This window comes from Heloderma suspectum, chromosome 6 (assembly GCF_057233095.1).
Source record: "Heloderma suspectum isolate Gila_16-S chromosome 6, 16-S_ref, whole genome shotgun sequence".
Taxonomy (NCBI): domain Eukaryota; kingdom Metazoa; phylum Chordata; class Lepidosauria; order Squamata; family Helodermatidae; genus Heloderma; species Heloderma suspectum.
Window position 1 is genome coordinate 47,231,305 of NC_139463.1, and position 13,136 is coordinate 47,244,440.

The 13,136-nt window shown below is 45.3% G+C and overlaps 1 protein-coding gene across 1 annotated transcript; it reads right to left on the minus strand.

The window, feature by feature from the left end:
- Positions 1-2,015: 2,015 nt before the first annotated feature.
- GKN2 (gastrokine 2) lies at positions 2,016-12,908 on the minus strand. Its single transcript, XM_084804203.1, has 6 exons — positions 12,818-12,908; positions 11,409-11,465; positions 9,980-10,111; positions 8,615-8,725; positions 3,445-3,598; positions 2,016-2,271 (listed from the first exon to the last, which is right to left on the minus strand). Exons 1-6 carry the CDS (start codon positions 12,827-12,829, stop codon positions 2,189-2,191), a joined length of 549 nt encoding a protein of 182 aa, XP_084660329.1. The 5' UTR covers positions 12,830-12,908; the 3' UTR covers positions 2,016-2,188.
- Positions 12,909-13,136: the final 228 nt, after the last annotated feature.

A 13,136-nucleotide genomic window follows, 5' to 3' on the forward strand; every position in this document is an offset into this window, starting at 1 on the left:
CACATTCACAAATCTGCCACTGCTCTTGCAGCTGTCAGCACGTCATAATTCACATAGATTCCTTCTCAGCACTCAAGACATCACCTGCTTGGCTTTGTGAGACCCCCCCCCCCCAGTTAGCGTGGTCAAGAAGGCCGGGGCTCCCAACTGGCTCTCAGCACTTTGATTCCCAGCCCTAACTGGTGAGGTGGCCACAGAATCATAGAATAGTATCCTACATTACAGAGGACAGCCCTCCCTTTGACAGGCTGTCAGAGAACAGTCCTCTCTTTGAAGGTCTCCTCTATTTGGCCAGTCCAAGTCTGGCTTAAAGATGAAGAACTCTAAGAAGGGAGTGCAGGAGCCTTGAAACTGCCCACCCACAGCTAGCACCTGGGCAAGAGACGGAGCAGGAATACAGGTAGATCACCCGGTTGCAGTCTTCCCCACTGTGGTCAGATGCACTGCATTTCTATTTACATTATAGTAATTATTTCTAAATAGAAATACAAATAAGCTCACACATATTTCATGGAAATCTGTGTCCTCCCTTCTGGTGATGCTTAAGTGGCCACTCTACTAACTGGATCCGTAAGGTGGCCACTTATGAACTCAGCCCCACCCATGAGCGTGTGAGTCCACTTTGGAGAATGATTAGGCACTCACAGATGGCCATCTGGCCCACACATCTGGCTACTGCCTGGACTTTAGGCATGCCAACCAGTGCCCAGTTAGTACATCAGCTAGTCCAGATTTTTCGCTTTCGTTTTTTAAAAAATGTGAGGGCCAAATTAGATGTGATGTTAACTAAAGCTCTCAAATTTGTGCAGGGCTAGCTCCTGTCCATATGAGAGGTGCTGGGGCTTAAGCCTGCCCAGACGTAATGTCCTCTGCCCTGGAAGGTGGTGCCCCTAATCACAGATGCGTGGGGAGGAGCTGGGGTCACTCAGTAGCGCTGGAAAGGGTCAAAGGCACCCTTTCTTCTTTATCCTTATTTCACATACTGCAGTGCCGAGGCAGGCACTGAATATGGGTTCTATACAGGGCTGAGCCATGGAATGTCTTAGCTCAAATTCAAACCTGCTGAGGATTTTGAGATGAGTTAGTGATGATACATACAATAATGGGAATGCTATTCCTATAGTGTGTTTTAGTGAAGAGGGAATCATCCCTTGTCTTTTTGTTCAGTAAATAGCTAGAGTTGATTCTTCAGTGGGCACAGAGGTCTAGAAGATGTCTTCACAGATGAGTACTGATAATTTGTGGTGGCTGGTGGCTACTAGAGACCGCACGTGCCTCACTTCGTTGGGGGTTAGAGTGAAACCATGGGGCTGTTCACACAACATGCTAGCCCAGACTCAGTGGTTGAGTGTGGATTGTTGTTGAACCATGGGTTGTTTATTGAACTTTGGGTTAGTGTGTTGTCTGAACCTAGGACATTTTCCACAGGGTGGTTTGTTAACCACCCTGAACAACCCAACAACAAACCATGGGTTCTCAAGGTGGCTTTTTCGAGAAAAATAAGCCACATTGCATGGTTAACAAGCTACCTTGTTCACCTGGGTTCAGGCAACATGCTAACCCATGGTTCAACAAACAACCCACGGTTCAATAATAACCCATACTCAACCACTGAGTGTGGGTTAGCATGTTGTGTGAACTTTAGTCGGTGAGACTTAGGATGTAGCCAGCAAAGGGGCCAGTAGTCTATTTTGTAGCTGCTGGGAGAACCCACCCAAGACATGGTGCTTGATTTGGGTGTGGGGTGGACTGACGCTGCTTTAAAGCCCAGCGTTGTCTGTCTGGAGGCTTGCCTGATGCCCCACGTTTGGCTTGTGTAACTGTAAATAACCAAATTTCACAAAAATGCCATATTTCTCTAGTCCTCTTTTCTCGCATGGAAGCTTCTGAGCTGCCCCTGTATAAGGCTGCCCCTGGTTCTTCCAGACACCCAGGGACGTGCAGACATTCTTTCCCTTGTAAACCAGGGAAAGAACTTTTAAAATGACTTCCAAAACAAACACGCAAAAACCCACGGGCTTTGGAAAGTTGCTTTTCTTTATTAGCAGCTCTTGGTTTGGGTTGCAGCATTCAAGTGAAGCACAAGGGAGCTTGAAGAATTGAGATAGTTTGCAGAAGAGGGGTAGGGGTGGGAAGCTTCTTCAGTGGAAAGAACCTGCAGTGTGGCACCCGCAGAGTCTCAGGAGGTCTACAGGTCGAGATATCCACAAATTCCAATGCCCAAAATGCCAAGGATGCCTGCCTTGACACAGCCACCAGTGTGTATTCCACCTAGATGGGAAAGAAGAAACACAAATTGGTTATCAGAAGGAAGGAAGGAAGGAAGGAAGGAAGGAAGGAAGGAAGGGAGAAAACCAGAAAATTCTCTGCACGCAAGTGTTTGAAACAGTTATTATGTGTCTTTTACCTCTTTCTGTTTATAGCTGAACTAGGGATGAGTGGAATCTTCCAGATCTGTTCCGGATTGTTTGGTGGACCTCAGCTCAGGTCCACCAGAAAATCTAGGTGCTGGATCTAGAATCTGGGTCACGTGGTTGTTCAGGCAGGCATTTGGGGTGGGCTAAGGTGATTTTAGAAATTTGATGTTTTTAATGTTGAATTTTATTGTATGAACTGTTTTTATTGTTGTACATTGCCCAGAGTGGCTGGGTGACTGGCCAGATGGGCAATCAATAAATTTGATTGATTGATAGATAGATAGATAGATAGATAGATAGATAGATAGACCGTCCAAATGTTTTGCATTGACAAAGGCTTGGGGAAGAAACTTTCTAGAGGTCTTCTTTGAAAAGACGATATGAAACTAGAACCCACCCCAAGGGACAGCCTAGTTGCCCAGTTATATGTAATCTCTTCAGTGCTCCTTCCTTTTGCTTTTGACAGGATAGTAAACCAGATAATGGAGTGACATATTCTTAATCTGCAGAGGGAGCAGGAGCCTAAGGGCGTTTTGCTGGGCTGTGTGAGAGTCTAAAGGAAGCGTTTCTGTCTTCTTGGAGGATGACTTCCTTCTCACTATTACATCAATTCTCTACGGCCATTGTGGTTGCTGCTTACATTCATACACTTTCTTGGTTTCAGCTGGTGATCCCAGTAGCCTCCAGCTCATTTAAATGGAGGTGATTTCTTAAGGACATTAAAATGGTGGTTTGCATTACAATCCTGTCTGCTCAGAGGTAAGCCTCATTTAGCATGCCCAGGAAACTATAGATAGCACTGCAGCCTCCAACAGACAGTGGTGACACAAAATTGGCTCCAGTGGCTTCAGGCAGTTGCACTGTTGGCTGCGTAGATCGTTCAGCAACCATTCCAGAACATGTGCCAGCCTGAAGACCTGTTTCAGACTAGTTTAATCCACCTTTCCAGAGTACCTTCAACATATCAGTATTCTGGAAGCCCTCCATTCCAAATGAAGCAGTGTTTGATTGGATCAGGAATACTCACCCTCAAATCTTTCAACTCTGTAAACAGGCACGTGCCTGCAGAGATGCTCAATAGCACTGCCAAAAACAAGCCACTCCTTGATTTCTCCAAAGAAAAAGTTACCGGGTTCATATTTCACCCACACGTTTCTGGGAGACATCATCTGGTTCATCATCTAAAACGAGGACATGTTGAAAAAGCAACCATTTCCCTGGGTGTTAGTTTTGTTAGTCACAGAATCATAGAATCATAGAATAGTAGGGTTGGAAGGGGCCTGTAAGACCATCGAGTCCAACCCTCTACAGTCTGTTGCAGTGGAACCAAGTTGTGGCTTGTGACGCCTTAAAGGTTAACAAATGTATTATGGCATCATATGCTTTCATTAGATAAATGTGTTTGTTTGTTTGTTTATTTATTTATTTCTATACTGCCCAATAGCCAAAGCTCTCTGGGCGGTTCACAAAAATTAAAACCACAAAGCGCAGCATAAAACAATATAAAATATGAAACCTTAAAACCACAGAATAACAGTACAACCAGAATAAAACCTAGCAGCAATGCAGAGATTTAAAATAGAAATTTAAAAACCAGTGCTAAAAGACTAGGAAGCTAAAATGCTAAAGTACTGGGAGAATATTGGGCTGTAGTCATGAAAGCTTATGCCGTAATAACTTTGTTAGTCTCGAAGGCAGCCTTCCCCAACTTGGTGTCCTCCAGATGTGTTGGACTACAATGCCTGTCATCCCTGTCTGATGATGGAAGTTGTAGTCTAGCACATCTGGAGGATACCAATTTGGATAAGGAAATGGCAACCCACTCCAGTATTCTTGCCAAGAAAACCCCATGGAACGTATCACAAGGCTAAAAGAGATGACGCCGGAAGATGAGCCCCTCAGGTCGGAAGGTGTCCAATATGCTACTGGGGAAGAGCAGAGGGTATTTCCAAGTAGCGCCAGAAAGAGTGAAGCGGCTGGGCCAAACCCAAAAGGACACTCAGCTGTGGATGTGTCTGGTGGTGAAAAGAACATCCGATGCTGTAAAGAACAATATTGTTTAGGAACCTGGAATGTCAGATCAATGAATCAAGGTAAGCTGGAGGTGGTCAAACATGAGATAGCAAGATTGAACATCGACATCTTGGGAATCAGCGAACTAAAATGGACAGGCATGGGCGAATTTAATTCAGGTGACCATCATATCTACTATTGTGGGCAAGAATCCCTTAGAAGAAATGGAGTAGCACTCATAGTCAACAAAAGGGTGGGAAAAGCAGTACTGGGGTACAATCTTAAAAATGATAGAATGATCTCAGTACGAATCCAAGGCAAACCATTCAACATCACAGTAATTCAAGTCTATGCCCCAACCACTGAGGCCGAAGAAGCTGAGGTTGATCGGTTCTATGAAGACCTACAACACCTTCTAGAACTAACACCAAAAAAAGATGTCCTCTTCATCATAGGGGATTGGAATGCTAAAGTAGGAAGTCAAGAAATCACCGGGATAACAGGCAGGCATGGCCTTGGTGTACAAAATGAAGCAGGACAAAAGCTAATAGAGTTTTGCCAAGAGAACATGCTGATCATAGCAAACACTCTTTTCCAACAGCACAAGAGGTGACTCTACACATGGACGTCACCAGATGGTCAATATCGAAATCAGATTGATTATGTCCTTTGCAGCCAAAGATGGAGAAGCTCCATACAGTCAGTAAAAACAAGACCTGGAGCTGACTGTGGCTCAGATCATGAGCTGCTTCTTGCAAAATTTCGGCTTAAATTGAAGAACGTCGGGAAAACCACTAAACCGTTCAGGTATAACCTAAATCATATCCCTGATGAATATACAGTGGAGGTGAGGAATAGATTTAAGGGATTAGACCTGATAGACAGAGTGCCTGAGGAACTATGGACGGAGGTCCGTAACATTGTTCAGGAGGCAGCAACTCAATCCATCCCAAAGAAAAAGAAATGCAAGAAAGCAAAGTGGCTGTCTGATGAGGCTTTACAAGTAGCTGAGGAAAGAAGGGAAGTGAAAAGCAAGGGAGAAAGGGGAAGATATACCCAACTGAATGCAGAGTTCCAGAGAATAGCAAGGAGAGACAAGAAGGCCTTCTTAAATGAACAATGCAAAGAAATCGAGGAAAACAACAGAATGGGAAAGACTAGAGATCTCTTCAAGAAAATTGGAGATCTCAAGGGAACGTTTTGTGCAAAGACGGGCATGATAAAGGACAAAGAAGACAGGGACCTAACAGAAGCTGATGAGATTAAGAAGAGGTGGCAAGAATACACAGAAGAACTATACAGGAAAGATCTGAATGTCCCTGATAGCCATGATAGTGTGGTCACTGAACTTGAGCCGGACATCCTAGAGAGTGAAGTCAAGTGGGCCTTAGGAAGCATTAGTAACAACAAAGCTAGCGGAGATGACAGTATTCCAGCCGAGCTATTTAAAATCCTAAAAGATGATGCTGTTAAAGTGCTGCATTCAATATGCCAACAAATCTGGAACACTCAACAGTGGCCACAAGACTGGAAAAGGTCAGTTTACATTCCAATTCCAAAGAAGGGCAACGCCAAAGAGTGTTCAAACTACCGCACAATTGCGCTCATTTCACATGCCAGCAAGGTGATGCTCAAAATCCTACAAGCTAGGCTTCAGCAGTATGCGAACCGAGAACTACCGGAAGTACAAGCGGGGTTTAGAAGAGGCAGAGGAACTAGAGATCAAATCGCCAACATTCGCTGCATCATGGAGAAAGCAAGAGAATTCCAGAAAAACGTCTATTTCTGCTTCATTGACTACGCTAAAGCCTTTGATTGTGTGGATCACAACAAACTGTGGCAAATTCTTAAAGTGATGGGAGTACCAGACCACCTTATCTGTCTCCTGAGAAACCTGTACGAGGGTCAAGAAGCAACAGTAAGAACCAGACATGGAACAACCGATTGGTTCAAAATTGGGAAAGGAGTACGACAAGGCTGCATATTGTCACCCTGCTTATTTAACTTATATGCAGAGTACATCATGAGAAATGCCGGATTGGATGAATCAGAGGTCGGAATTAAGATTGCTGGGAGAATTATCAACAACCTCCGATATGCAGACGATACCACCCTAATGGCAGAAAACGAAGAGGATCTAAAGAGCCTCTTGTTGAGGGTGAAAGAGGAGAGTGCAAAAGCTGGTTTGAAACTCAACATTAAAAAAACGAAGATCATGGCATCTGGCCCCATCACTTCCTGGCATATAGAAGGGGAAGAAATGGAAGCAGTGACAGATTTTACTTTCTTGGGCTCCAAGATCACCGCAGACGGTGACTGTAGCCATGAAATTAAAAGACGCTTGCTCCTTGGGAGGAAAGCTATGGCCAACCTAGACAGCATAGTAAGAAGCAGAGACATCACCTTGCTGACAAAGGTCCGTCTAATCAAAGCTATGGTTTTCCCAGTAGTAATGTATGGCTGTGAGAGCTGGACTATAAGGAAGGCTGAGTGCCGAAGAATTGATGCTTTCGAACTGTGGTGCTGGAGAAGACTCTTACGAGTCCCCTGGACTGCAAGGAGGTCAAATCAGTCCATCCTAAAGGAAATCAACCCTGAGTGCTCATTGGAAGGACAGATAATGAAGCTGAAGCTCCAATATTTTGGCCACCTAATGCGAAGAGAAAACTCCCTGGAAAAGACCCTGATGCTGGGAAAGACTGAAGGCCAAAGGAGAAGGGGACGGCAGAGGATGAGATGGCTAGATAGCATCACGGATGCAATGAATATGAACTTGAGCACGCTCCGGGAGAGAGCGCAGGACAGGAAGGCCTGGCGTGCTATGGTCCATGGGGTCACGAAGAGTCGGACACGACTGAACGACTGAACAACAACAACAAGCTCTATGATGCTACAGGACTTTTCTTTTTCAGGAAGGGAGTCTGAAGAATGAGGCAAACAGCAGTGAGAAGATGTGATGTCCTAGGCCTTATTGGCAAATGAACAAATCACTGGGGCTGGATGATATCCACCTGAGAGTTCTCAATGAACTCAAATGTGAAATTGCTGGTCTTCTAACCATATATACATACATAACTTGTCTCTGATATCAGCCTCTGCAGCAGAGAACTAGAAAGCAGCATGCATCACTGGTTTTTAAAAAGGGGATTCAGGGGGCCATTCTGTTGTCTATGTTTAAAAAGGAAGATTATCAGCAGTGGGGCCAAAGTCACCCAATGAATTCTATAGGAGGTTCTAGACCCATTGAAACTCTCCTTTCTCCCAAGCTGGGATGACGTCGGGAAGCTGGTGCTGCCATCTTGGATTATGTTTTCTTATATATGCTCCATTCTCATTCGTAATACGCTCCCCAAACTCCAGAATGGAGCCACCGAGTATGTTGGGTTCCAGCCGTATAAACCAAAAATTCACACTTTACTCCTAAAGTTGAATTCCTGTCAGACATCCTGACTGCTTGTCATGCTGTATCTTGTACATGCTATTTTGAGTCTGCTTTTAATATCCTTCCAAAGTAGGGCTACGCTTGGTGGATTCAGATTTGGGTTCAGGCCTGTAGGATGTGATGGGTTGGGTTCTGATAAGTTGGGGGGGAACCATCCCCTGCCATCACCCACTATGGCAGTCTTAGCCTTGCCCCCCTGTGTACAACCTAATGCCCTCTTCTGTCCCTCCCCAGCGACCCTTTGGCTTTATTTTTGCCAGGACATTACTGTTGTTCCTGCCGATGCTGTGCATGGTTGCACAATGTATTTCTAACTGGTACTGTTTGGAAGCAAACAGATTTGGGAGTTTTGAGCATAAGCCTACCCTGAAAATTCAGGCTGACTAACTGCCATTGGCCTTTTTCAGGTTGTCACGGTTTCAGCTCTGGCTGGAGCGGTCAGACTAACCACTCAGTCCAGCATCATTCCAGCATCCAGACTTGTTCTGCATGGGGACATCATCAGAAGGCATATCTATTCCACAGACTTAAGCTGGTTTGATGGCCGCTCTCTAGGGAATGCTAGGAACTGCAGTTCTGTGAGGAAGGATTACAGATCTCTAACAACATGTTCGGTATCTTCAGCAACCTACAGGTTCCAGGATTCTTTGGGGAAAGCCCTGAGAATTTAAAAATCCAGTATAAATTTATGCTGTAGAACAGATACACCTGTCAAAATGTCTGGAATGAAGCCTGCAGTTACCTGTTTCTCATAAGCTAAACGTCCAATTTCTTCCAGCTCTGGAATGTACCCTTTTTCCATCTGCAAAATGAAGCAGGCTCGTCGGGAGAACAGCCGGGTGGCAATGTATCCCTGTGATTCACAAAAGCAGATGAAGAACTCAGCAGTGTCAGGCAAATATGGGGATTCTGAATCTTCTACCGCTAATGTGAGAATCAGTGGCCGGGTTCTCATGATCACAGGGGGAAACAGCGCAGTATGGGTTGTTTTCCCTGCCCCCCGGCATGCTGCTTGTCCGCTTGGCATTTGCTTAATTAGCCGCACCGCATTGCAGGCTGCCGTGTCATCTGAACCCGGCTGCATTGGCCCCAGGAGCGTAGCCAAGTCATTTGTAGTGTTGGAGAGGCCTAGAGATCCATAATGCTTGCTTAAGTTCATTGTTGGTGCAATTCCCATGCTAGTAAGCCTCTGAGCATGTGCAGATGAGTCAAAAGGCCGATAACAGCCTTCTTGGTGCATTCCTTGCTAATGAGGAGAGTCTTTATTTCTGATGTGCCTGGGAAGCAACGTCTGTCTACAGGTGGCTGTGCCTGAGAACCAAACACTTCTAGCCTATGCTGAGAATGAATGCTAGGGGTGCGTGCTGCTGTTATGCTGCCTATTGCTAACATGTATGGTATAAGACCCATTGTACCCCACGGCTCTGGGTCCAGAGAAGCTGTCTGATCCAACCACTGGGTATGCCTGTGTGCTGTAAGTTACTCAATAAAGTCTCCTTGTAAGTAAACCTTTGAGTCTGATTTATCACTATCTTGGCACCTCTGACCTAAGAGTTCAACACCCACGGCCGGGGCAGCAAACCAGTGCTTGGCAGGGGTGGCTTCTAATCCTCCCCACAACCCCTGGCTTGTAGTAGGGGCAGTGGGATGGGTTAGAAGCCACCCTGCTGCACCACGCACCGGGTTTGGATGATATGGCAACCCGCGATGCGTCATGGGTAATTAAGCAAATGGTGGACATGCGCAGGAGTGGGGGAAACAATCCATACTTCATCGTTTCCCCTGCTCATCATGCGAACCTGGCCAATGTGAGTTTCACTGGGACTAAGGCTGCCTTGAGTGCCATTTTTGTGGGTAGAAAGGTGGGGTACAAATCAAATCGAATCAAATAAATAAATAAATGCTTCTGCTGTGGAGAAAGTTTCAGGATAACATTCAAGTTAATTGCTATGATGATGGAAAATTAGGTGTTGTTGCTTAATTGCTGTTCTGGGCATATCACAAATTGATGATGCTGTCTGGTTCTTTTTTTTTCAGTGGACTCCAGAGGGATGAGGATCGCACCAGCAGAGCACTGAGTTCTGAAGAGAGGCGGAGTCACACTTACATGTTTGTAGTCAAAAATGGTATCGGAAGAGCAGATCCCTCCATGCACGTGGATATTGGCTATTTGATTCTCATTATCTATGGTCACCGTTTGCTGGACATAATCACCACTGATGCTTGGGATGCTGTAAACCTGAGTATTAAAAAAGCACACATTTCTACTGTCATCACCCATCCCTGTAAGTTGAAAAGCACAACACGAGAGGAGTGTGTTTCCTGTTGCTTTGGTTTGTTAGTTTCAGAATTGTATAATTTGCATTATCGTCCCAAAAAATCCAAAGCGGCTCATAATAAATTACTGAAAATACATTAATTTATGAGACAATAAGCCAAAGTGCACACCAGCAGAACAGAAACAATCAAATACACTGAACTCCACCCTCCACCCGACGAAAGAATAAAAAAAAATCTATAACCAATCTAAATGGGAAATAACCCCTACTGCAGGATCAGGAAGGAATTAAGCACAAAATCTGCTGATCCTTCCAAGAGCCAGAATTTTGAATTGCCATCTAAAGGCACGTGGTGTTGAGGCCAGATGGGCCTCCCTGGGGAAGGCATTACAGGTGGTGGTGCCGCTACTATGAAGGCCCCACTTCTGGGGGACATCTGCCAAACTTCATTTGGTGGGTCAGACAGAGCAGGACCTCAAGTGCTGAATGGTATGTATGAAGAAGTGCATACTAGGAGAGGCTGTCCGTAAGCTATCCAGTTCGCAGTCTAGGGTTTTGAAGGTAAGAACGAGCACTTTAAACTGGGTTCTGGAACTAACAGGTTAAGTACTTCAGAATGAGCAACATTGGAGTTCCACTGGACCAGTCCTTGCCATCAATCTGGTAACTGCATTTTGCACCAGTTGACGTTTCTGGACATCTTTTAAGGGCAGCCCCATATAAAAGCCTATTATAATAGTCCAGTCTAGAGATTACTGAAGCAAGAATCAGAGGACGGCTCTTTCCAGGACAGAGCACACCTGGGGTACCACCTAATGCTGATAAAAAAGGCACTTCTTGTTACCTAATGCTGTTAAAAAAGGCACTATCTCAACATCTAAAAGCAGTGTCCGATCAAGGAACACCTCCAGGCTGTGAACCTGTGTCTTCACACAGAATGAAAACCGTCCAAAAGAGGCTGGGAACACCAATTCCCAGATCAGCCAACTCACCAACCCACAGTACTTCTAGATCTAACTTAGCTAGATTAAGTTTCATTTTGTTTTCCCCAATCCAGTCCCTCCCAGCCATCACACAATGCTTTAGGGTTTCCAGTGCATCCCTAGGATCCGATGAGAAGGACAGGTGCAGTCATCAGCATGCTGTTATGATTGTGCAATGGAAAAAATGAAACAAGAGCCCATTAAAATAAATACAACCGTGCTTGTTCCTTCATTTGAATTCTTTTCAAGAAGAAGTTGAGATTATTCTGTTTACCTGGAAACTGGCAAAAACTGGACTCCAGAAGAATCCCACAACCACAATTATTGCAGCCTGGAAAATAAAAGAAGGCAGAGTTCTTCTTCAAGAGAAACCAGAGCAGCAAACACAGGGCTGCAGAACTGTAAGTGGCTTGGCTCAGATCTTTGACTCATGGCAGTGAACTGTGTGGGGGATGGGGACAGAGGTACAGGAGATGTAGAGGATGGGGCTTATCCTGCTGTCTGTAGGTCCCATCACCGCAGGTTAATGCCCAGCAATTCTTACAGGCAGACATATGCATACAGCTTTGGAGCAGTAGTTCCCCACACTAATTTTAGAAGAGGAATAGAACAGGGCATCCCTGGGACCCAACAGGATATACTCAAGCCACACAGAGCAACCCAGAGGGTGTTAAATGGGCTACATTGGATTGGGGTGGGGGATAATAAATCCAATGTGGCTCATTTGATGCCCTCTGGGTGTGGACTCTCAGTCTACCCAGGACTTGTCTGGTGGGCAGGAAGGCACTGCCTGTCTCAAGTAGACCTCATCCCTCCCTGCAATCTTTGTCCTGCCCCCAACTCTACATCTCCCGGACCTTTCAGCTTGAGCATCAATGGCTGTATCATGGAACACAGCCAAAATGTTTGTATTGTTACCCTGGGCGGGGAGGAGGCCAGGCCCGGGAGCTCAAGGCCTCAGCTCCTGCAGAGACCAACAACAACCTGAGACAATCCTGCCATTCGCGTAGGATATCTTTTGTAATGGTTTTGTTTGTTTTAGTATTCTAAGTTGTAAACTGACTTGAATGCCTTGCTAGAAAGGCAGCCCAAGGGTAATACTGTGTTTTTGGGAAGCAGCTTTTGATTTCAGTGGGGCTCATGTAGGAGAACTTCCTGGTGGATTGTGCCCCATGCTAATAAGTGGGAGACTGGTGGCTCCAATGTCAGTGGGTGATGAATCCACTCCCGGTTTCAGTCAGAAACAGTCAGAACTCTACAGTTCCGCAAAGCACCTTGGATAGCTCCTTTAGACTCCTGACTGGTTCTGACTGAAACCTGGAGCAGATTCACCACCCCACTGACATCAGAGCCACCAGACCCCACTGGATTATATGATAAAGGAACCAAAATGTCTTGGGTTGGTCCTAGTTTCAAGATCACAAGATATGTTTCCACCAACCTCCCTCAAAATCTGTCCCTGTGGCTACAGAAATGAATTCATTCCAAACCAATATTCCTCTGCAATGACTTTCATGGAAGGTACATTCTGAGCAAGGAAAATATCCTTGTGTCCACTTACTGAGCCATTTAATTCATGGACAGGATCTGATTTATCCCAGAGAGTTTCTTCCTTACAAGACAACCCACCACTGTATCTAAATATGTTGGGTTTATTAAGAAGAATGTGTCAAATATACTCACAAGTCTGTTCATTTTTCTTTCAGATAAGAGGACGTGGCCAAGCAGCAAATGGAATAAAATTCCAGAGACTTCGAACTTTTATATCTTGCCTGTAGGTGTGGGGAACATTTCACAGAAATATGCCCTGGGCGCTTGGTGACTCCGTATCGACGGGACACGCCATGGTAAACGGCTTTATCTGAATTTTGGGCTGCGCAGATAACCATGGCCTGATACCCCTGAGCATGTTCGTCAGCCATGGCAAATTCCAAACTGGTCCTTCTGCAAATATCAGTTAACCCTCAGCAGAATGCTTGGGCGTACTTTTTATAGTTTGAGT